The sequence below is a fragment of the Idiotropiscis lumnitzeri genome, chromosome 10 (assembly GCF_059441095.1).
Source record: "Idiotropiscis lumnitzeri isolate Australia: NSW breed Sydney's pygmy pipehorse chromosome 10, RoL_Ilum_1.0, whole genome shotgun sequence".
Taxonomy (NCBI): Eukaryota; Metazoa; Chordata; class Actinopteri; order Syngnathiformes; family Syngnathidae; genus Idiotropiscis; species Idiotropiscis lumnitzeri.
Window position 1 is genome coordinate 18086002 of NC_142400.1, and position 25761 is coordinate 18111762.

General features: G+C 43.8%; 1 protein-coding gene across 1 annotated transcript; it reads right to left on the minus strand.

The window, feature by feature from the left end:
- Positions 1–3482: 3482 nt before the first annotated feature.
- trhra (thyrotropin-releasing hormone receptor a) lies at positions 3483–15608 on the minus strand. The gene is made up of 2 exons (XM_088306605.1): positions 14545–15608; positions 3483–5569 (listed from the first exon to the last, which is right to left on the minus strand). Exons 1-2 carry the CDS (start codon positions 15361–15363, stop codon positions 5129–5131), a joined length of 1260 nt encoding a protein of 419 aa, XP_088162731.1. The 5' UTR covers positions 15364–15608; the 3' UTR covers positions 3483–5128.
- Between the last annotated feature and the right edge of the window lie 10153 nt (positions 15609–25761).

Below are 25761 nucleotides of genomic sequence, written 5' to 3' on the forward strand. Positions count from 1 at the left end.
TTGACTGTTTATGTCATGTCTCACTTTTAATGTTTATTTTTCCATCCTTAGTACTGTATTCCAAATATTTAAAAATTGGCCTCTTTAGAGCCGCTTTAACATTGTTATTTTAGAAGACATTATGCATTACAAGCTGTTAAACTTATTGTTTGCACTCACGGCGTGTTGCGTTCAGTTATATTCTTTATTTTAATGAATAGTGATGTAATATTTTAATGAATGGCATGTTTGCTGTTTGTAGCGTTGATATAGGTACCAAAAATAAAATGGAGTTAGGCAATCCAAACAACTTACTGCATGCTGCAACAATGTCGCACATACGATGTGCATCGCAGGGGGAGGTATTTGGTGCTCGGCTTTTTGACAGCTAGGAGATAAATGACCTACAATCCAATCCACATGCATATGATACTTTTCACACATAAGAAATATATCGTGAAAGGAAGCGCTGCTTTTCTGGGAGTCCACAACTGATCCAATTTCATCTGCATTGAGAAAAGCTTTTTCCCTTCCAATGAATTATTGTACCCCCCTTGCTGATATTACTAAGAATCACATCATTGATATCTGCACTTATTCATTTAGTGGAGATAATGAAAGATTGGCATTATGAAGACATTTTACCTGTATCCACCAGATCGAGTGACTTACTCAACACACACATATATATTGTTTCCAGAGAAACTGTTTCCAGCCTTTTTCTCCTTCTGTCATGTTGACCTCAGGCATTGTTCATGCGGCAGGCCAACAATCCAGTGAGATTTCCTGTGCCACCTAAGAAACAAGCTGTGATTACATGGCTTCTTTCATGCTACAATCCCTTCAGATCTTGATTGGTTGAGGTGATGGAAACATTAGTTGGCAGGGTCTAATTTTCTTCTTGTCATTCAGCGTTTCGCATGCTTCATTTGATGCTTGCATGCGTCATCCGGCTTTAATTTGTCTCACTGGACTCAACTGAGGTACAATTATTTGATTTTGGATGTGTGTTTTAACTACAAGTTGAACAATGGCAAATATAAATTCTCTTTTTGTGCTTGGGCTTATATTTTAATGTATATGTATTTGATGTTCCTCTATCGTTTAAATGAATGCAACATTTCCCATTTAAACAAAAATTTAAATACAATAAATGTTATTGCATCATAAACCCAAGCCCCTCAGATATGGATGGATTTTAAATTCCAATAAGAAGGCCATTAATTCATGATTGAGTTTGCTTATGGATCTTTTTTGACACATATGAAAATGTATATATGTGTGTAGTGTATATTTTATTGAGCCCAATTCTTTAAAGTGATACATATATTTAAGGGCCAGGAGCAAGATGGTGATCAGGCACAAACTCAATCATGTTGTGATCATTTCTTGAACCTTCACACGAACAAAGATTTGCTCGATAATCCATCCCAAAGCAATGTGCACGTGAGTGTATTGCTGCAGGGTAGTCAAGTGGAGTGTGAATGCTTTGCCCACCATTATTGCTTCTTTCTCCAAGACTGTATGTCTATCTCTTCTCCTGATGCAGATATAGATACAAATAATACAGTGATATAATCAACTATTCTTCATTGGGAATCAAAGCCTTACTTTAATTCCCCTCTTTTTTTGTTGAAGCCCTTTTAATTTTACCGGCTGGTCAATGTATGGTTGAAGAACTGATGGCAGCTCAATGTGCTCAATTAATTACAAATACATTAAGTGTGATTAAACAACCGTAAATCCACCCTTCACAATGAATGTAATTGAATTTGTGTTCAAATACAGCTGTTTGGCTGGACATGTTTCCACCACTGCCCCAGCCATGTTTTAATAGTGTAGACGTGAAGACAAAATGTACTGTATTTACAATCAAGGTCAATAGTACAGTATGTCTGTTAAAAATCACAGTTTCTATTGCTCAACATATCTAAATGGATTATCCATCAATCCATCCATCCATCCAAATACACATAGAACACCCACTCACACGAAATATCCATGCATACATATAGAACAACCAGTCACATTTAGGGGTTCAATTGCCCTGCCATGCATCGTTTTAGAAAGTATTAAGAATGTATAATGGACAGAAACCTCATGTAAGCATTGGTCTGAGCCAATATTTGAATCCAGACTGAATGGATTATACTGTATAATAATTTTATTTTAAAAAATATCCCTTGTTAGTTTTTCTTTTCTCGCTCTTCCTCTGTATTGTCATAGGGCAGTATATTTGTGTTTCCCATTTGGATGATGGATAAATTCTCGAGTGAAGCAAAGTAATTGTACACCTGAAAGTGTCCCCAAATTTGCCCACCTTTGCCTTTAATGACTTTCTAGTGCATGTCTATTGGAATGCATGCATAACCGTCTTTTAATTGGGCTATGTTTTGCTGTGTAGCATAAACTTTGCACTTTGAAAATGAAAATAGCATTATTTACTGGCGAGAGAGATAAAACTTTTCAGTAGTTGCAAATTAAACCTTAACTTACAAAGACATTTTTTAGACTTTTTTAGCCCATTAAACCACTACCAACTCTGTACCACCACATTAATGTTAGCATTACACATCCTCTTGAACAGTGGAGGTTCCATACGCAGACACCTTTCTTGAGGAACACACACCTATTTTTTTTTTAATCCATGTAATTAAACAAGCACAAATTATTGGACAGTTTGTTGGTGATCAAGTGCTTGCTGTGCAGTGTGCATGCTAATCATTATGATGTCCCATACCTTGGGTTTACTGCACTTGACTTTCATAAATTGAAAGTGAATATATGGCTTCTCTGCTGCAATTATTCCCAATTTCAACATCCTCACTCAACCAAAGTAGCAAGTTTGACAACTGTGATGTGACTCCAATGTTATTAAGATGGGGTTATGAATGATGACAGATTGCTCAGCAGCATCATATGCTGGAGGATTTCAAAATGAATTTCTCAATCCATCTGATGCATCTCAGATCATCTTGTGTCATCAATGATTCATGGCAGCATCTCGGATGAAGCGTCATTCAGCATTTGCTGGCAATGAATCAGAAGTTGAGAGAGGCGTGATTTGTTGTGAACAAAAAAAGCAGATCAGATGCAATAGTCACAAGATCTGACTGTCATTGTCTCTGTTTATTATATTACAACAATACAAGAAACATCAAAGACATTCAATCAAAGAGCTAGAGCACAACATTCGAATTTTTGAGAAGTGTTTATAGCCATCAGACAAAAAAAAAGAGGCTCAGGCAGAAAAATGTGCATTGTGCATGAAAAATAAAACTATCCAAAACAGCAGTTTAGATAGCAAACAGAGGGAGATGTGAAGAATTGTGGAGAATTGGAGAAGTACTCCTAATGGCTACAGCAATGCAGTTTTGGACTTCGACCAATTTCAATTTGAAGATTATTAGCTTCAAATGTCTGATTTGAAAGCACTGCAGACACTCAAATGAATCCAAAACAACCTATTATTTTCTTCAGAATGCACTCATTGGCTCACACAATACTGAATTAATTTCACATTAAACTGCACAACAAATTGGTAAGTACCTACAGTATAGGCCAAGAACAAAACAATTCACTTTCTATTCAAAACACTCAGGATTGATTCTGTCTTCTGAAAAGAGCAGAGCAAGCGATAGATATATACTGTACGGATAGCAGGGGCTGCAACCAGTTTAATTTAGTGTGGCAATTTGTCAAGATCTATTTACACATCCAATGATTGGTTTGCAGGTTTTGCTGAGTATGTACAGTATATCCTGGGAAAATGCTGCTTGCTGCAATGTGTGTTATATACTGCCACAACTGTTATCTCAACCTGTGACAGCTGCTCTATCTGCACATAATGACTACATACTATATTTTCTCTCACTTCCATTTACCACCCATTAGCTTTTGCAGAATAGATAAAAAAAAAAGATTGAGGCACAATTAGGGTCACCTCGGGCAGTCGAACGTTAAGGGAAGCTCTGTGCTACTTACGAAGAAGCAGCGAGCAAGCAACATCTTCAGCTGGCTACTAGTGCGGCAAAACACGTTTTGGAGTTGCTACTCGGTCGGTAATCAGTGCCTGCATGGTGGTGAAAATGGTATATCATGTGTCATAGGAAAATATGATGGAAAAGTGAGCAGAGTGCGTTTAATACCGCAATTAAATGCTTCGGTGATTGATTACACTTTCCATAGACGTGTGGCTGGAATTGCATTCAAGCAGAGACCATCCAACTTAGACCAGCAAGAGCAGTGCAATTAATAAGTGATTTTTGCAAAGAAAATAAGAAATGCTAAATTGAACCGTAACCGCAAATGAACTAACTCCTGTTACTGCGTCCGTCAACCAGGAGGAATGGCCTGTAAACTTAAAAGGTCCCGAGTTTTTACATTAACCTTTGTGTTCTGCACAATGAATGTTCTCAGAAATCAGAAATCTCTTTATTGTCCTTGTACTCAAGTGTGCAACGAGATTCGAATTACATTGCCGTAGAGATAATTTATTATTTATTTTTGCTTCAATAAAATAAAGTTTGCTACTAGACACAATTTGAATTTAAGAAATAAAAAACTTGAAAAACAATTGTTTCTATAAAAAAAAAAAGAAAAACAATAGTTCATTCATAATATTGTCAGATTTGTACTGTTTGATAAAATCATTGCTTCACTTCCCTGGGAGTAACCGAGTGTATTATTTTGTTGTCATGGCATCATGGGCCAAGGAGCAATGGTGATGTGAGGGGAGGAGATTCATTTAGTCTGGCCGTAGCCTTGTCTAATATGAATACAATGTTCTGTCGCCATCTTGTGGCATTTTAGGCAATGACTACATTTTTGGGTGCTTGTCAATTATGCTTATCTGAAAATAGTGAGTGTTCAGGGTAATGCTGTTTTGGGTGAAATTTCCTTTGAGCGTTTCAGCCAGTAAGACTGGGAAAGGACTGGAAGCAGTTATGAGAATTTATGTTTTTGTACCTGCAGGAAATAACTTAGTTAGTAACTTTGTATTTCATTTGCAAAATTATGTAAATTATCTAAAATAATAATAATGCTCACTCCTTTGTGCATCTTATTAATAATAAATAACTGACACAATTGACACCTACAGATTAATGCATCAAAATCTCAGATTTAAATTTAATGGCTATGTCTTTTTCTAAGTTTGAGCCTCTTTTCCCAAAAGGGCGGCTTCCTCAAACAACATCTTACTGGCAGTTGTTGGAGTTCCAGTGGGCACTAAGTGGTCACTTGGTGTGTTTAGCTCTTCCATTTCTGTAGTGAAGTGGTCAGGACTTTCTCCATTGGACATATCCTTGTTGACACTGTAGGTCAGAGCCACACTGCAAGAAGTAGGTTTCTCCAAGTGCTGAGGTCCGCAGTGACACAACTTTTTAAAGGCAGAGCGGAACTTCTGAGACATGACGTTGTAGATGACCGGGTTGATGGCACTGTTCAAGTAGATGCAGAGGCGGCAGAAGAGCAGGAACCAGTTGTCCAGGTAGGCTTTGTCCAGGAAGGAGTTGACAACTACTAAGGTCCGGTAGGGCATCCAAAGTAAGGCGAATAGGATTACTACCACCGCCAGCATTTTGGTTACCTATTGAAAAAAATATATATTATGAATTTAGAGGAATTCTTGAGTTTATATATGACTCATCAAATATTGTACAGCAATATGATTAAATGTTTTCACTTTCCTCTGTGTGAAAGGTTTTTAATGACTATCCATATGCTCCGCTTGTTCTTTCAACATGGTGTGATCATCCGTCTATTAATTCACTTTAGGGTCAGCTGAAAATTGTCAAGATCCACAATGACAGAAGATTGATGTTTGACTATTTATAATTGTGTTAAACGTGTTTTAAATTTTTTGTAGTCAATTCTCTGTGGTGGTTCTATGAACCAAGTGGAAGGAAAACTGGACCCAAAAGCAAGCGTGGAGAGTAGAGGAGGCTTTATTGGTAGGATTGGGGGAAGAGCAGCGAGTTCGGGCACCGGGGAAGGGTGGCTGGTGGCGGAGCGGCGAGGCAGGGCAGAAGAGCCTGCAGCAGCGGGAGGAGGCGGACCGGCGACGGTGCTGCGGGAGCGACGGGCGGAGGGCAGACCGGCGCTGTGGCGGGAGGAGCGCGGGCGAGGAGATCGGCGAGGCGGTGAAGATGTCGGCGAGGAGGCGGAAGCGGTGAACGGCAGGCAGGCAGCGTAGGGATGGCCAAGGTGCAGGCGGCGGTCAGGAGCACGACGGCCGGCAGCAGCGGAACGGGCTCGGACAGGCACTGGGCGGCTGGAGGGAGAACGAGGACAGACAGGGGTTAACGCGGAAAGCATGTCACGGGAACCAGGCGAGAGCGAGGTGAGTGACGACATGAGCCAGGTACCACGGTAGGTCACGGGATAATCCGGCGTCTGGCTCCTGGCAGCGCTGAGCTTTAAACCCCGCGGTGATTGCTGTTGACGAGCTGCAGGTGCGCAGGAGCCGACGCCCTCTCCAGCCGGAGGCGTGCCTGGCGGAAGACTGCCGGAGATCTGCAAACAGGATAAGCTCGCCAGGCCCCCCAAACCCGAACCCCCACAGTACTCCCCCCTCAACGGACGCCTCCTGGCGTCCTACCTGGCTTGTCTGGGTGTAGGGCATAAAACTCCCGGATCGGGGAATCGTTCAAGAAGAGCTTGCGGGGAATCCATGAGCGTTCCTCCGGGCCATAACCCTCCCAGTCTACGAGGTACTGGAAACCTCTCCCCCGACGCCTCACGTCCAACACCTTGGACACCGTAAATGCTGGGTGGTCGTCGATCATCAGGGGGGGTGGAGGGGAAATGGTCGGAGGGCTCAGAGGGCTGGAGGACACCGGCTTGAGGAGAGAGACGTGAAAAGTAGGGTGGATCTTAAGGGAATCGGGGAGCTTGAGCCTGACGGTGCAAGGGTTGATAATCTTGGTGATGGGGAAGGGACCAATGTATCGCGGGGACAGCTTACGTGAATCCGTCAGAAGGGGAAGGTCGCGGGACGAGAGCCATACCATTTGACCGGGTTTGTAGTCTGGGGCCGGGGTTCGATGACGGTCGGCCAGGAGCTTGTTCCGCTGCGCCGAGCGGGTGAGAGAAGCCCTTACCTCGGCCCAGACTCCCTTGACCCGACGGATGTGCTCCTGAACGGAGGGGACTGCCACCGCATGCTCCTGTTCTGTGAATAGGGGGGGTTGGTAGCCGAGACAAGCCATAAACGGAGACATACCTGTGGGCGTGCAGGAGAGGCAGTTGTGGGCGTACTCGATCCATGGCAGAGCCTTGCTCCAAGACACTGGGTTCCGGGCCACTACGCACCGCAGCGCCGCCTCCAGGTCTTGATTGGCCCGCTCGGTCTGCCCGTTTGTCTGGGGATGGTACCCGGAGGAGAGACTGGCCGTAGCGCCCACCGCCTTGCAAAATTCCTTCCAGACTTGGGACGAGAACTGGGGGCCTCGGTCGGAGACGATGTCTAGTGGTATGCCGTGGAGCCGGAAGACGTGCTGGGTGAGGAGCTGGGCTGTCTCCAGAGCGGTGGGTAGTTTGGGAAGGGGGACATAGTGAACACACTTGGAGAAGCGGTCGATGATGGTGAGTATGACTGTGTGTTCGTCGGATGGAGGAAGGCCCGTGACGAAATCTACGGCGATGTGGGACCAGGGGCGGCTCGGGATAGGCAGGGGGCGGAGGAGGCCCGCCGGGGCTGAATGTGAAGCCTTCCCTCGGGCACACACCGAGCATGCCAGCACGAATTCTCGTGTGTCCTTGGCCATGCTGGGCCACCAGAAGTGCTCTTGAAGGAATCGAAGGGTGCGAGTGACGCCCGGGTGGCAGGTGAGCGAGGACGAGTGCCCCCACTGGAGCACCTGGGACCGCACGGCGTCTGGGACGAACAGAAGGTCCGAGGGGTCCGGTCGGGGATCGGATTGAGACTGCTGAGCCTCCCTTACCGTGCGCTCGATCTCCCAGGAGGCCGCTCCCAGGAGGCACGAGGGAGGCAGGATGGTTTCCGCGGTCTCCGGACTGGCGGGAGGAGAAAACATACGGGATAAAGCGTCTGCCTTGCCGTTGTTAGATCCGGCTCAAGAAGAGATGCCAACGAGCTTGGCGAGGATTCATCCGCTTGGCTGACTGCAGGTAGGCCAAGTTCTTGTGGTCGGTCCAAACAAGAAACGGGATAGGGGTGCCCTCAAGCCAATGCCGCCACTCCTGGAGAGCCCAGACGACCGCCAGCAGTTCTCGATTACCGACGTCGTAATTTCTCTCAGCGGCGGCCAGGCGTCGGGAGAAGAAGGCACATGGGTGAGTCTTCTGCGTGTTTGGATCCCGCTGGGAGAGGACGGCCCCCGCACCGGTGTCGGAGGCATCCACCTCCACGATGAACTGCAGCGAGGGATCGGGATGTCTGAGAACCGGGGCACTGGTGAAGGCCTCCTTGAGGTGTCCAAAAGCTTGGGCCGCTGCCGGGGTCCACTGGAAGGGGGTAACGGTGGAGGTGAGCGCGGTGAGGGGGCTAGCTACCTTGCTGTAGTTGCGGATGAAGCGGCGGTAGAAATTAGCGAAGCCCAGGAAGCGTTGGAGCTCCTTACGGGTGGTGGGAGTGGGCCACTCCACCACCGCCTGGATCTTAGCGGGATCCGGCTGGAGTTGACCCCGGGCGATGATATATCCCAGAAAATGTACCGAGGGCACGTGAAACTCGCATTTCTCAGGCTTGACGAACAGGCGGTTCTCCAGGAGGCGCTGGAGTACCGAACGGACGTGGCGGCGATGGTCTTCGAGGGATCGGGAGAAAATGAGGATGTCATCTAAGTAAATAAAGACGAAGCGGTTCAGCATGTCCCGGAGAATGTCGGTCATCAAGGCTTGAAAGACGGCCGGGGCGTTTGTGAGGCCGAAAGGCATTACGAGGTACTCGAAATGGCCTAGGGGGGTGTTGAAGGCCGTCTTCCATTCGTCGCCCTCGTGGATGCGGACCAAGTGATACGCGTTCCTGAGATCCAGCTTGGAGAAGATCTGGGCTTCGCAGAGGGGCTCGAACGAGGGGTCAATGAGGGGCAACGAGGTCTTGTTCTTGACGGTTATCCCATTCAGGGCCTTGAAGTCGATGCAGGGGCGAAGTGAGGAGTCCTTCTTTTTGACAAAGAAGAAGCCCGCTCCCAGGGGCGAGGAGGAGGGCCGAATGAGACCGGCAGCCAGGGAGTCGCGGATGTAAGTCTCCATGGCTTCCTTCTCGGGTCGGGAGATATTGTACAGACGGCAGCTGGGAAGAGGAGCCCCGGGGAGGAGATCGATGGCGCAATCATAGGGCCGATGGGGAGGAAGGGTGCGGGCGAGGTCCTTACTGAAAACCTGGGCCAGGTCATGGTAGTCGGAAGGCACCGCCGCCAGGTCTGGTGGAGCCGTAGCGAGAGGGGAGGATCGGGGAACCGGGTCAGCGGAGCGCAGGCACTGTGAGTGGCAGAGCTCGCTCCACCCCGTGATGGAACATCTCCTCCAGTCGATAGCGGGGTTGTGCAGCTGGAGCCACGGGAAGCCCAGCACCAGGGGAACTTGAGGAGAATGGATGAGGAGGAGCTGGAGGGTCTCCCGGTGGTTCCCTGAGACGATGAGGGTGAACGGGCCGGTCTGCTGGAAAACCCGGGAGATGAGACGACCGTCCACCGCCACCACTCGCCGCGGGGAAGCGAGAGGCTCCAGGGGGACACCTAGTCGGCGAGCCAGGGCTAGGTCCATGAAATTGCCGTCCGCCTCGGAGTCAACCAGAACGGTGGCCGAGAGGGACTGGCGTTGCCACAGGATGCGAGCGGGGATGGACATTCGGGGAGAAGAGCCAGTGGCTGACACGATATGGCTCGCCGTAGGGCTCTTGATCAACGGCGAGCCCCCTCTTTTGGCTTAACCGGACAGTCTGCGATGTAATGACCGGGGTTGCCACAATAGAGGCACAATTGGCTCGAGAAGCGCCTCTGGCGTTCCTGGGGGTCCAGCCGTGTCCTTCCCAGTTGCATGGGCTCTTCCTGACCGTTGGGACGTGGAACCGGGAAACGCGGGCTGGTGTCGGGGAGGGGCGCGACCGGGCGCGCCACTGGTCTGGGCGGCCTCCGCGTTCGATCGGCCTGCCGCTCCCGCAGCCGGTTGTCAACCTTCACGGCGAGGGCGATTAATTCTTCGAGGGAGGTGGTCTCGTCGCAGACGGCCAGTTCGTCTTTGAGTTGGTCCGTCAGACCGTTAACAAAGACTCCCTGAAGCGCGGGTTCGTTCCACCCGCACTCGTGAGCCAGGATACGGAAATCCACCGAAAAATCGGCGGCGGACCGGGGACCCTGCCGGAGAGCGAGTAACCGACGAGTTGCCTCTCGTCCCTTGACGGGATGATCGAAAACCCGCCGCAGCTCTTGGCAGAAATCGTGGTAGGAGGCCGATGCCTCCCACAGGGCGGTAGCCCATTTTACGGCGCGGCCGCGGAGCAGGTTGACCACGTAGGCAATCCTAGCTCGGTCGGTTGGGTAGCTGTGGGCAAGTGGAAGGAAAACTGGACCCAAAAGCAAGCGTGGAGAGTAGAGGAGGCTTTGTTGGTAGGATTGGGGGAAGAGCAGCGAGTTCGGGCACCGGGGAAGGGTAGCTGGTGGCGGAGCGGCGAGGCAGGGCAGAAGAGCCTGCAGCAGCGGGAGGAGGCGGACCGGCGACGGTGCTGCGGGAGCGACGGCCGGAGGGCAGACCGGCGCTGTGGCGGGAGGAGCGCGGGCGAGGAGATCGGCGAGGCGGTGAAGATGTCGGCGAGGAGGCGGAAGCGGTGAACGGCAGGCAGGCAGCGTAGGGATGGCCAAGGTGCAGGCGGCGGTCAGGAGCACGACGGCCGGCAGCAGCGGAACGGGCTCAGACAGGCACTGGGCGGCTGGAGGGAGAACGAGGTCAGACAGGGGTTAACGCGGAAAGCATGTCACGGGAACCAGGCGAGAGCGAGGTGAGTGACGACATGAGCCAGGTACCACGGTAGGTCATGGGATAATCCGGCATCTGGCTCCTGGCAGCGCTGAGCTTTAAACCCCGCGGTGATTGCTGTTGACGAGCTGCAGGTGCGCAGGAGCCGACGCCCTCTCCAGCCGGAGGCGTGCCTGGCGGAAGACTGCCGGAGATCTGCAAACAGGAAAAGCTCGCCAGGCCCCCCAAACCCGAACCCCCACATTCTCATCTCTAATTCATCCCCAATCTGTCCTAAAAGCAGCAGCATTCACCTGTAATGTATTCGTAAAATTCTGCTTTCATTTGAAATGCCCGGTCCTCCTTCTCTACTCAGCTAATTAGACGCTTGGTTTTCAGAACAATAAAATGCCCCTTGACACCCTCAGATGTTGCACCAAATGTATGGAATCTGTTCCCGTGTCCTTGCATTGATTGCGTAGCTATGAGGCCAGGAGAGGGACACAGTAGCTGCAAGTGGTTGCATTTACATCCCCACGAGAGCTGCCATCAGAGAAAATTGGATTTGGAGAGTCTACAATAATTTTCTTTCTATTTTCCATTTCCCTGTTGCGTGCTGCAATTGCATTATTATATGGGTCTATTACTAGAATGAATAACATTTTTGGGATTGTCTATACTAAAGCATCGTGATCAACAGGTGCACTGAATAAAAAGATGAGGCTGGATTGGACACCCATGATGAAGATGAACTACAGCATAATAACCTCATTATGAACCCATTAGGACTGAATCCAAACGAGTCAAACAGTATTTGCATAATAACATTCACGCACACCAACGACATAAATAAAACTGTTTTGCTATCATCAAGGGGAGGGCACAAAGCAATATAAAACATCACTAATACAGGTTTAACACCAAACTTTAACAACAGTAATTCCCAACCTTTTTTTGGCTTGTATATCTCCAAACGTTTTTGCCATAATACCTCAAAATGTGTTAAGAACATAAGAATAAGTACGATAGTATAAATAAAAAAAAATCCATCAGGATAAAGAACAAACTTGCTGAATAACTTTACCACATGCACACACAGTCACACACACAAAAAATAAAATAGAGCTCTTTAATAATGAGACACTTGACACGTATCAGTTGTGATTTTGGTGCAGCTGTGCCACATTTTATTGATCTGGGCACTAGATTCTTGAATGTTTCCCCTGCATGTGTTCATGTACCCCCAGGGTACCCCCAGGGGTACATGAACCCCTGGTTGTGAAACACTGTTTTGCAACATCAGTGCTGTTCATAGCTTTCTCCACTCTCTGAGCTGCTCGTGATTGGATCAAAATGTGTGGCTCTCTCTGAAAAGATGATTCTTTGGCCCGTCTACTATCAACCCTGTTTGACCCCCTGACATCTAAAGCCAACAGTCTCAAACTTGGGTTTTAAACTGGACAGTGATTTTAAATTAGATGGGCAAATCAGCGCTGTTATTCGATCGAGCTTCTTTCATCTTAGGCAGCTGGCGAAAGTGATACCCTTTCTTTCCCAGCAGCACTTATTAATTTGTGTTCTAATTTCCCGCTAATTTATATTGCACCATATGGAAAGTGCTTTGTTACAGCTCCAGCTGTTGTGAAATGTGCTGTATTAATAAAGTTGTATTGTGTTGTAATGGGGTGGCATGGTGGACGACTGGTTAGCACGATGGCCTCACAGTACAGAGGTTGTGAGTTTGATTCCGGCTCCAGCCTTCCTGTGTAGAGTTTGCATGTTCTCTCCGTGCCTGTGTGGGTTTCCTTCCTAAAACATGGTTAATTGGACACTCTAAATTGCCCCAAGGTATGAGTGTGAGCACGGATGGTTGTTCGTCTATGTATGCTCTGCGATTGGCTGGCAACCAGTTCAGGATGTCCCCTGCCTAGTGCCCGCAGACAGCTGGAATAGGCTCCAGAACCGCCCGCGACACTTGTGAGGACAAGCAGTACACATAATGGATGGATGGATGTATTGTATTGTATTGTAATGCACTGATTTGCTGATCTGTAAAGTCGATCCCAAATTAGGTGATTCATCATGGATGGACACATTTGCTCTGAAAATCTTGACAGTGTTTTGTAAATTTCTTTCTTGATACCCTTCACACTCAGTTTTGCTTTGTTCTAGTAAACAATGAAGCTATTTTATAGTCCTTGTGTATTTCTGTTCATGTAACCCTTTCTCCAAATGAATTATTAATTACAGCATGAATTACAGGACAAAGTTTATTAATTCCCAAATGAAAACAATCTGATATTCTGAGATATTTCAGAAGAATATTATTTCATTGTTTACAGCACCACCCAAATAACCCCGTACATATAGAAAAAGCTATTTGCAATGAGGTCTACTTGAAAATCATCTTAACACCAATTGTGGCAGCCAAACAAGCAGCTAATTATAAGCAATTCATTATTCAGATGATGATTAATCTCCATGGTAACGGAGCAGTAACATCTGCATGAAGTTAATACTGTCGTGAGTAAAACCTAATCCCATATCCTTTCATGACCTTTACTAATCCAGCGAAACAAACATAACTTCCTCCCTTGTATTCACAGTGGTTTAGTTAATTCTGACCAACCCAAACACATGAGCGTGTGCAGTTGTTAGTGTACATTTGTCAAACAATATGCACCAACCACACCGATGGAGGAGAAAAATCATGTTTGAGTTGGAGTTAACTGATCAAATTGGCCAATAGGGCAGGGACGTCCTCTGGCTACCACACCCACTTTGCTATTCCACAAAGACTTATTCCCTCCATTTGATGAACAAACATATCTCTAAATACATGTTTAACATAATGTTCTGCAGCTCTGCCTACACAGGTTTGTATTTTACCACAGTGTGAGGTTGATCTGAAGAAAGCATGCACAAACAAATAGATTTGGGTTATGCTGACCCAGGAGGAGGGCCTTTGAGGAAGATGTTGCAGTCCAATATATATAGGTTATTCCAGAATTGGAGGAAATTTTACGGACTACCAATCAAATATTAAACAATCCACATACCAAAAAATAAAACATGTAGTTTTTAATAGATTTACTTTCCTGAGACCAAATCTAAAAAAAACAAGAGAAACCAATGCTTGAAAGGTTTATAAAATACCAAATGTGTTCGTACAGCCCTCGAGAGCCAATGCATTACTCAAAGTAGTGTTAATTTATGGAATGGTTTAGACGATGATTTAAAAAGTGCTGCTAAGTTATACATGTATTTATATATATATATATATATATATATATATATATATATATATTAGATAAGTACTTTTGTTAAATACTATAAGATTGAAAATATTAATCATCGTCATAATAATAATAATAATCATGCTAAAGATACGCAACAATTGTAATCTTTAGCTTTTGACTCAACATGAGACTGTCAATGTTCTGTTGGTATCTGTTTACGTGTTTTAGTTTGTGTTCTAATTATATTTTGTATATATCTATATATATATATATATATATATATATATATATATATATATATATATATATATAGAGAGAGAGAGAGAGAGAGAGAGAGAGAGAGAGAGATAAAGTTAGAGAGAGAGAGAGAGAGAGAGAGAGAGAGAGAGAAAATACGTTTGGTCACCTGTCTGCGGGAAGCAGCAGTGGTGCTACTGGAGGAGCTTGCACTGATCATCTTTCCTCCCGCTTTACTCGTTCCTCTCCTCCACTTGCTGGTGCTGTCCTTGGGGTCCGCAGGCAACGGGTTTAGGAAAAGTATCCTGGCGATAAGTCCATACAGAACTGTGGCCAGCATGAGGGGCAACACGTAAAACACTGCAAAGTCGATGAAGTAAATGGGCAGGTATTGACTCCTGGATACTTTGTACGCGCAGCTGATGAGCACGACGTTGTCATACACCAAAGTTTGGATGTCTGACAAAAAGAGCCACATGATGCAATAGATGGACGTGAGCCCCCATACCAGCATGATGATCTTCTTGGCCCGCGATAAAGTGCACAGGAACTGCGCTTTGATGGGGTGACAGATGGCGATGTATCGCTCCACTGTGAATGCCGTGATGGAACAAGAGGACGCGTTGATTCCCAAATATTGTAGATAAGTGATCCCCAGGCAACCTGCGTATCCGTACACCCACTGCCCGTGCAGGGCGTCGGTGATGTTCGGCAGCCCGGCAGCAGTAAGCACCATCAGGTCGGCAGCAGCCAGGCTCACTAGATAACAGTTAGTGGGAGTTCGCATGTGTTTGGTGGTCAGCACCACCAGGATGACCATTATGTTGCCCACCATCCCCACGCCGCAAATGAGGGACACCAAAAACACACTGACTGCCTTGTAGCCAAGCGCGTAGTCGCGCCACACACCCAAGGTTTGATTGTGGTGCGCCGAAGACGTGTCGTTTACATTGCCCGCTGTCACGCCGTCTGTGGTCAAATTTTCCATGATGGGCTTCTTAAAAAAAAAACTAAAAAAACTAAAAAAATGGTTTTGCAATCATTACAAAACTATAATGCTCAACAATCCAAGTCCAACTTCAATATTTAAATGTCCGAAAAGTTCTCACCAGTCTAAATCAATGCAAACGATCCTCTCTTTTCCATGATCTATATTCCCTCATGGTTGCCAAAAAAGAAACCCAGCCTCGTATGCAGACTTAAGTTACAGGAGTGGCGAGTTCCTGCTGCCTCTGCTCACACCCACGAGTAAAAGGGGAGGAAATGGCAACCTCTGTGCACCCTGTTAACACGACAGACAACCAGCAGCGTTGGAGGGAGCACGAATGGAATGTGAATGCATGCAATGTATGATACTTATTGGGAAAATACATGCATGCCTCTCTGCAAATTAGCCTTCAGTGGATGTATTGTTTTTCTCTTACATCATATTTTTCATTACAGTAGTGGCCCAAAATATTTGTCCACCACGCACACATTAATTAGCCCATCTATGACTCATTCATGAAAGAAGAAAATGCGCAGCTTGCCAGAGAAAGCTCTTTCAAGAGCAACTTTGCCAATCAATTACATCACTTGAGGAGCAAATTACTTATTTTAAGGAGCAAGTTTTTTTTTTCTTTGACAGCCTATGTGCAACGTCATTTGAACAGCTCACGTTCAGCATGCAACATTATAATGCAGTATGTTCATGGCTGTTCATTTATGATCTTAAACCAGCTAACTAGGGACACGCCAAGTATTCAGAATTGGGAAAGGCCCTAAAATGAAAACACTTTGAGAGGAAACACTTGTAAACTATATTAAATGCGCATTAATGTTCTCAGCATTTTCATTGAAAGTGTTTAGAGGTTCCACTAGTTGGATAATAATCCTCAAGAAGGATTTTAATAACTTCATGTAACTCAGGAAAAAGAAAACTCTTCTCAAATTCACAACTTTTAAAAAGTATCCAATCATATTGGACATTTTGGACCGCTTCATGTAATCCATGTGAGGTCACGCGTGCTTTAAGGTAGACGAGTGGTCCCCAAGGGTTGGTCCGTGGGCCATTTTGGACTGAACCACGGCAGGTCACACAGATGAAAAAAAAAATTGCAATACTTCCGTAATACTTTATTTATTATTTGAGGCGGAATAATGTTTTTTTGCGAACAGTGACCGGCTTCTCTCCATTACATTCATCTATGAGGGACTTTTTATGCACGTCTAGATGCTAATTGTCCGGGTCGCATTCCGCTAATATTAAACCCACAAGCTAGCAAAATGGCAAAAAAAACAGATCAAGTACGAAGCCTGTTCTGCACAATATGCGGCGAGCAGCTCTTGATAAAGCATTATGGGGAGTTATATTTGTTCATAGACTTGTTCTGTGGTGCCTTATGTTGGCACATTTTAGTAGGGCACTGCTAATATAGGTTGATACAAATGTGGCTTTGTGTTTATTGTAACATCTATAAAAAAAAAATCATAATATAAACCATTTTTTTGTTGCCCGTTCATGCACGTTATAGTTGTTCTGTGCTGTCTGGTGCGTTACCGTAGTGACCATATTCAGGTACATAAAAATAAAAAGTGGATTTGGGTTTGTTGTTCTTCTGTTTAATTTGTCAGCCAACACTTGTTGTACTTGAGAACCGTCCTAGGTAAGCCCAGGTAAGCCCATTTGTAAAGGAGGCCCTACGTGCGAGTTTCGAGAGAAGTTGAACATCAAACCTGTGGTAGCTTCCTAACAATTGGATACCTGGTGAAAAAGCTTTCTTACTTGTGCTTAGACTGACACATGGCTGCTCGCATTAATAGGATCAATATACACTCAAAATGACGTAGCAGACCTGCAGCCTGACATCGGTGATTTGTGCGTTCCACCTCTCATGTTGAATCAGCACAGTGTGGATCACTAAAGGAGTGAACATGAATAACAACTCTGATACAGTTAATATAACTTATGTGGGACACCGATGTCATCCATGGAATTAGACATTTGAGTCGCGCTTTCTTGGCGCAATTATTGAGGGTCTATACTGCCCTCTGCTGGTGAGACTTTTTTATGATTGGTGTAGTTATTTGTTCAACATCTAAACATACAGATTTTTAACCTATGTTTTACGTTTTGGGGTATATTCTTGATGATGCCATTTTACCCTCACGTAATAGTTCATTCATCCATTTTTCTTAACAAACACTTCACCTTTTCCCAGCTCCTCAAATCCTGCGCAGACCAGCTGTGTTGAATCGTCCAGCACATGTTCAACCTGAGCCTGAAGCTGGCAGGGTCCCCCAGCTGTGGAAAACATCCTGCCTGGTTCCGGTTCCAAAGACACCCCATCCGAAGGAGCTCAACAACTTCAGAACAGTGGCGCTGACGTCTCATCTAATGAAGACCCTGGAGAGACTGGTCCTCGTCCATCTGCGCCCCCTGGTCAGCTCCTCAATGGACCCACTCCAGTTCGCATACCAGCCTGGCATCAGTGTGGATGATGCCATCATCTACCTGCTCCACACTTCACTCTCCCACCTGGAGAAGGCGGGGGGCACGGTGAGGATCATGTTCTTTGATTTCTCAAGTGCTTTCAACACCTTCCAGCCCGCCTTATTGGGAGACAAGCTGGAGCAGGCGGGAGTGGCCCACCACCTCATCACATGGATCCACGACTACCTCACAAACCGGCCACAGTACGTGAGGACACAGGACTGTGTGTCTGACGTGCTCCTCTGCAGCACGGGAGCGCCGCAGGGAACTGTTCTGGCTCCCTTCCTGTTCACCCTCTACACCTCGGACTACAAATACAATTCCACAACCTGTCACCTGCAGAAGTTCTCTGATGACTCTGCGATTGTCGGCCTCATCACTGACGGTGACGATCGGGAGTACAGAGGGGTTACGCAGGGGTTCGTGGACTGGTGTCAGCAGAACCGCCTCCAAATCAACGCTGGGAAATCCAAAGAGCTGGTGGTGGGTTTCCGCAAGCGTCGGCACTCTCCACCTGCACCAGTGAATATCCAGGGAACAGACGTTGAGAGGGTCTCAACTTAAAAGTACCTGGGTGTTCATCTGAACAATAAACTGGACTGGAGCGACAACACAGATGCTCTCTATAGGAAGGGTCAGAGCAGACTCTTCCTACTCAGGAGGCTGAGGTCCTTTGGCGTTCGGGGAACACTCCTCAGGAACTTCTATGACTCGGTGGTTTCATCAGTCATCTTCTGTGGAGTGGTCTCCTGGGCAGGAGGCATCTCGAGCCGGGACCAAAAGAGACTGGACAAACTAGTGAGGAGGGCCAGCTCTGTCCTGGACTGCTCCCTGGACTCTGTGGACTCAGTGGGGGGCAGGAGGATGACGGCAAAACTGTCAACAATGCTGGACAACCCAGCCCACCCACTCAATGACACTCTGAGAACACTCCACAGCTCCTTCAGTGATAGACTGTTACACCCTCGCTGTACCAAAGAGAGATTTCGCCGCTCCTTCCTGCCGACTGCTGTGAGACTTTTTAACAAGAACATTGGGTCAGGCCTACTAACGGGAGGGCATTAGTGCAATTGTGCAGTCCTAGGATGCAATATACACTACTACTGTACTTTCAGCCAATGGTGTACTTAAATATTGACCAATGATGTATTTTGTTTACCATTACAGTATTCTTATTACAGTACTTTTATCACTACAGTATTTCTACCATTGCAGGACGTTCACTATTGCAGTACTTTTATCATTGCAGTATTTTTCTATTGTTGCAGTACTTTTACTATTACAATACTCTTACCATTGCAGTATATTTTATCATAGCAGTACTTTTTACCATTACAGTACTTTTATCATTGCAGTAAATTCTATCATTGCAGTACTTTTCTATCATTTCAGTACTCTTACCATTACAGTACTTTTATCATTGCAATATTTTTATGATTGCAGTATTTTCAATCATTCAGTAGTTTTTATCATTACAGCCTTTCCCCCTCTGTATAATGGACAGGCATTAGGAGTGTTTCCTTACACTTAGATACGTTTATACTGTGTATATTTGCATGCTTTTTATGAATGTCTGCTGCTAATGTTATACATTAACGGCTTCATTACGCCGCCGACTCTGTGTGATCTATATCTTTGCTGCTGTAACACCTCAGATTTCCCCATTGTGGGACTAATAAAGGACATCTTATCTTATCTTATCTTATCTTATTTAGTTTTGTCAAGGACTTATTCCAAAATGTTTTTTAGCATAAAAATTCCACTTCCAACCCTCTTCTCAGGCTTGGGAATGAGATGATCATGACCGAATTGGAAGTCACTCTTTGGCTTCTCCAGCACAATTGAGGCCATTGTGCTCAATAGGCCTGTCAAAGCAGCAACAATATTTTTTGACACTTCCCCTGATCTGGAGGCTACCGTGTTTGACATACATCATATTAAATGTAACTGTATTCCAATAGCAATGCCATGAGGTTTTCTCTTAAATTTATGAGTTTGTCCTGATATTACAGCTTTATTTTCATCATTATTCCCTCATTTCAAATGTATTTGTCTGAAATACAATCAGGTTTTAAAAGTCAAAACTAAAATGGATAACACAACTATATTTATAAAAAAAAAATTTATACAAACACACACGCATGCACGCGCACACACACAATATATAGCGCTATTCTCAACAACATGGAGAGACGGATAATCCATTCAGATATGTTGTGCCTTAAAAAATTATTCTTAACAAACACAAACATTACGTTGTCTTTTACTTTGAATGAAAGGGCAGTATATATTGTCTTCCCCTGTATAATACTAAAACACAGATGATGCAGTGATGGAAAATATGTTTGACCAAACGGTTTGATTTGAACAAAAATTATATTATATCCATAGCGAAGGGTGGATTCAAGGTTTTTGAATCACACTTAATGTATTTGCAATTATTTGAGCACATTGAGCAGCCATCAATTCTTCAACCATACATTGACCAGCCTGTAAATTAAAAGGGCTTCAACACAACAGAGGACATTAAAGTAAAGCATTGTTTCCCAATTGGAAAGAAAGAATAGTTGATTATATCCTTGTATTATTTGTATCTATATCTGTATCAGGGCGGCATGGTGGACGACTAGTTAGCACGTCCGCCTCGCAATTTAGACGTGCAGGACTCCATCTGGGCTCCAGCCTTCCTGTGGGGATTTGCATGTTTTACCACATTCCAAAAACTTGCCTGGGAGGTTAATTGAACACTCTAACTCTTGTCCGTAGGTATGAGTGTGAGTGCGGGTGGTTGTTTGGTTGCGTGTGCCCTGTGATTGTCTGGAAACCAGTTCAGGGTGTACCCTGCCTACTGCCAGAAGATGGCTGGGATACAATATTATACAACACAACTTTTTATTATTTATTATTATTTATTATATAGGATACAGCACGCCCGCGAACCTTGAGATGAGAAGCGGCTTGGATACTGGTTGGATGGATGGATATCTCTATCAGAACGGTTGGAACGCTCACCTTTCTTTATCCATCCATACAATCGTTTTTTGGGGGGGTAGGGTTGTTTTTTTTTTTTTGTTTTTTTTTTATACCCCATGATGGTCAGAACATTTGAAGTGATTTAAGATATACCTGCAGTCTTGGCTGACAAGACCAATAGACCCAGGAAAGAAGCAATAATGGAGATTGGCAAAACATTCACACTCCACTTGACTACCCTGCAGCAATACACTCACATGCACATTACTTTGGGATGGATTATCGAGCCAGTGTTTGTCAGTGTGAAGGTTCACAAGATGACCTCAGCATGATGGATGAAGTTTCTGCATGAACACCATCTTGCCCCTGGCGCGTAAATATCCGCATCACTTTTAAAAATTTGGCCCAATGAAAGATACACTGTACAGGTTTAATATTTGCACGTGTGTCGAAAAGAAATCCCAAAAACTCAGTAGCAAAATAATGGTGTCATTTGAGTCATGCATATCTAAGTGAATGATCCTTCACACAATTTGGTGATTTTTTTTTTTTTTAACCATGTGTAATGCATGAATATTTCTCGTCAATATGTTACTTGTTTTTTTGTTTAACTGGGATACTATATGTCAAAGCACAAACATAGAATTTCCTTTAGGTATTGGTGAATTTGTAGTTCAAACACACCATAATCATATAACTGCCCCTCAGTTGAGTCCTACAATGTATGCAAACATCAAATGAAGCAGGAGAAACCCTGCCTGACAACAGGAAAATTAGACCATGCCGTCTGATGTTTCTATCACCTCAGCCAGGCAAGATTTGTGCTGAAAAGAAAGGCACAGGAAATCTCACAGGAGTGTTGCCAGCATGAACAATAGCTGTGGTCAATATGACAGAAGGAGAAAAAGGCTGAGACAATCTCTGAGAGGTAAAATGCCTCATTAATGCCAATCTTTCATTATCTCCAATATAACTCAATAAATTGATTGCTATTCTGGCAGGCATTCTTTGATTTACTACTTGAGCAGCAAATTTACATCACAGTATGTGTCCCTAAACATGTTTTTCATGCTATTTTTTAAAATTACTTATTTTAATCACATCACGTGTTTGAAATGTTTTAGTTTTTTTTTTAATTTTGACCTAAAAACCTTATGCAATGCAGATTTCAAATGCATTGTAATTTATAGACATCTCAGAAAAAAAAACCTGTTGCTGAATATATCACTGAATCAATGAACAATTCTTTATATATTTAATATTATATTATTGTTATTGCGTTGGAAAAAAAGAGGGCAGATTCGGAATCAGTGCAAAATGTTGGCTTGCATCTCTGATGAGAAAAAAATAGTCAAACTGTGTTGACCAGTGTAATTAAGTGGGGGTGTGCAAAAAATGTATTAGGTGCAGACAAAATGTAAAAAAATTGATATGTTGCTTATGCATTTCATTGCATTTGAAATACTGTAAAGAAAATGCATTTGAAAAATAGCAGCCTACTGCAATGCAAACCTTAAACAGGTTTGATTCAGTCTCGTAACCATGAGCCAGAGTAATTACGTTTTTTGGTGTCAAGTACTGCCCCAAAAAGACACTCAAAAAACATATAACCAAATAAAAGCAAGACAGAAATGACACAAACATGGCTTATAAATATTTTATGTTTAACACCGGTTTTCATGCATTGAGAAGCTACAAGATTTCCGCAGGATAAAGCAGACGTCCTTCGATTTAAAATAGATTGAGGAAGTTCCTCAATACCGTACCCTCAAACTTCCAATGAAATTCAACAAATATTCAACTTTCAATGTATATTCAATGAAGATTCAACTTTCAATAAAGATTCAACGTTTAATGAATATTCAAGTAGTATCTGAGTGTATGAATAGATTGACTCATTATTGCTTTCAAACAAAAAAAAATACATCTCAGAAACTTTTATGATTTAGGGAACATGTGGGAAATTGCATTTCAGGGAAAATGTTGTCAAGGCCACATGGACCATGAGGTCTTTTTTTTTTTTATTGAACTTGTATACTGACTGTATCCTTGTGACATTTCACAGGAGGGGAATGCATTGTATTTGCTTGTCTGTGGTTCGAAGTGTCTCAAGCTGTTCCAAACCAAGATTACAATTTTAATAAGGGGGACTAAGATAAGGATGGTGAGAAACGGTGAGGAAAGGAGTATCTACAGAAAAATTTGAGATTTTTTTTTAAGTCTTTTTCAACCATATGGTGCTTTTAAATTGTGTACATCTATAAAAAAAGAATAAATAAATAAAACAAAAGCATCTCAGTACTGACTAAATCACAAAATTATAGGGTTTCCTACACAAAACATAAAAGACTATCATTTGACTCTTTTATCATCAGGCTTGTCAACTGTTTGAGGAAAGATGATAAATTAACTGAATTTCCACACATTCTTGTCAGTTTTTCAGAGCGTCACCAAGACCTTGCCCTCCTATACAAGGCAATTACTCATCTGAGGAAAGGTAGGGCGTCAATCAGTCTGACGTTACCGTAGGCTTTGCGCACTGAACATAAGTGGAAGCCTGCCAAAGTTACACCTCATGACAGGTCAAGAATTCTTCTTCTCAAATGTTATGTTATTTGGGTTCTATATTTTTGCCAAGGCACTTCCAATGGTCTAATATCCAATTTGCCAATAATTTCATTAAGCTTTTAATAAACAGTACATATGCTCCTTTTAAAAACATGCCTTGATTTCTGGTTTAAATTTATCAATTGCAAAAAGCAGAATGTGAACTTTTTATAATTATATATATAAATATATATATGCCTGTTTAAATGACAACATGCTTGTGAAACCCAAAATCTGTCTTTTTTTTTTTTTTTTTTTAATCCTGGTCTATTCTTAATATGAAAGATGATACATACACGTTACCGACGGCAAATGAATGCAGGTCGGAGGTGTTCAACATGTGTTGTAAAACTGTATATTAACCAACATTGCCACCGTGTGGTAAAAAATAAGTATAGGTTTAGGAAAGAATGAGGGATTCATATTTCTTTCCTGAACCAAATAGGACTCTTGGTGCAGCTGAATTATTTTTCCAGGTGATGTTTAAATCTACGTCTTAAAACATTCATTTCATACGTGGTTTTCCATGGTAACTTTAATATGTTCCACAAAGGAAAGTTCCCATGTGCAAAGGGGAACGTAATCTGGTTTGGAGATTTTCATATATAATACTTTGTATGGTAAATGTAATGATGATAATGGAACAATAAAATAACTTGTGGAAAATATAAACCGTGTGTGTCTGAATAACTGAAGGGGAACAAAACTGATTACCAGCAAGAGGCGGCCGAAGAACAAACATTCATTTCAAATTCAAGGATATCTTCAAGGGATGTAGATTGAGGAACAAGAATAGGAAGTGATCACAATGCTAATATTAAGATTAGAAATAGAAGAACAAATAAATACAGAACATGCATGCTTTTTCAATAAGGAAGACTGAGATGAATCTAGATCTATAAGTGACCAAAAAAAATACAGAAAATAAACCTAAACATCCGGATGTTAATTAAGATTTATGTCATCATTTTTGAGGCAGCAGAACAGTCAAAAAGAAAGGATGTAAGAATGAAAGAAATGGAATTCCATGGTGGACACATGAATGGGATGAAGTAATTTGAAGGAACATTAAAAAGGATAGATAATGTTCAGTCTCATTCAGTATAAACAATTGCAAGCAAAGGTAAGGAAAATTATAAAAGAGGAAAAGAAAAGGGGAGTGAGAATTGGAGGACATTTTGTACTCATAAGGAAAATTAATGAAAGTCAGAAGTTTAATAAAAAAAAGGTCACGGGGTTAAGGGTTATACTTACGCTCATATACAGACTGTACAGACTTAATCCTTTGGTGGCCAACTGTTACGATCCCTCACTGCGATCTGATATAGAGGGTCTCTCATCCATTTTATGCAACATATTGTCAGTGTCCAACGAAAAGCATTAGTCATTTACAGGGTACGGCCATCCATTCATTATCTTAACCGCTTCTCCTCACGAGGGTTGCAGGGGTGCTGCAGCCTAGCCCAGCTGTCTTTGGGCAGTAGGTGGGGAACACCCTGAACTGGGTGCCAGCCAATCACAGGGCAGGCATGGAAAACAACCATCCGCGCTTACACTCATACCTAGGGGCAATTTGGAGTGTCCAATCAACTTGCCATGCATGATTTTGGAATGTGGGAGGAAACCGGAGCACCGGAGGAAACCCACGCAGGCGTGGGGAGAACATGCAAACTCCACACAAGGAAGGTCAGAGCTTGCAGCGTACATTTACATACAAATTCAATGTGCTTTAAAGTCTTTTGTAAACATGAATGACAACGAACATTTCGCTTTTAGACGATAGGAAAAACAGAGACCCCACACAAGCATGAACTCACCCTCAAAACCTTAAGACCATTTCTGTTGGGAATTAAAATATTGCCTAATGAAACCATTTTAAATGGTAGATCTATCTGGTATCATATCTATAGTGTACTTACGATGAGATTAGTCTGCATTTGACAAAACACATTCTGTACTATGGTGGGGAGCACGGTGGACTAGTGGTCATCGAGTGCTGGGTTGGAATTCGGTCAGCTCTGGACTTCCTCTGTGGAGCTGGCATGCATGCTTGCGTGGGTTTTCTACATGTACTATAGCTTTTGCCCACATTCCCTACACATGCTTCCTAGTTAAATCTTTAAATTGTCCTTATCCGTGAACGGGAGTGTGAATTGTTTGTTTATATGTGGTCTGTGTTTGGCAAACGTCAAGCCCAAGGTGTACAACGCCTCTTAGTCGGCTGAAATACACTCCAGCTCACAATATTGAGGAGCATTGTGCAATCTGCAGAGAAAAAATGTGTTTGAAAGTCATAAGTACTAACAATTAAATAATTTGTTGAAAATCACTATT

Excerpts from the sequence above, each read along its gene's own strand:
- trhra (XM_088306605.1), bottom strand. The coding sequence starts at position 15,363 with ATGGAAAATTTGACCACAGACGGCGTGACAGCGGGCAATGTAAACGAC. Across the intron at positions 5,570-14,544 it reads CTGCTGCTTCCCGCAGACAG|GTAACCAAAATGCTGGCGGT; the intron begins GTGACCAAACGT and ends TTTTTTCAATAG.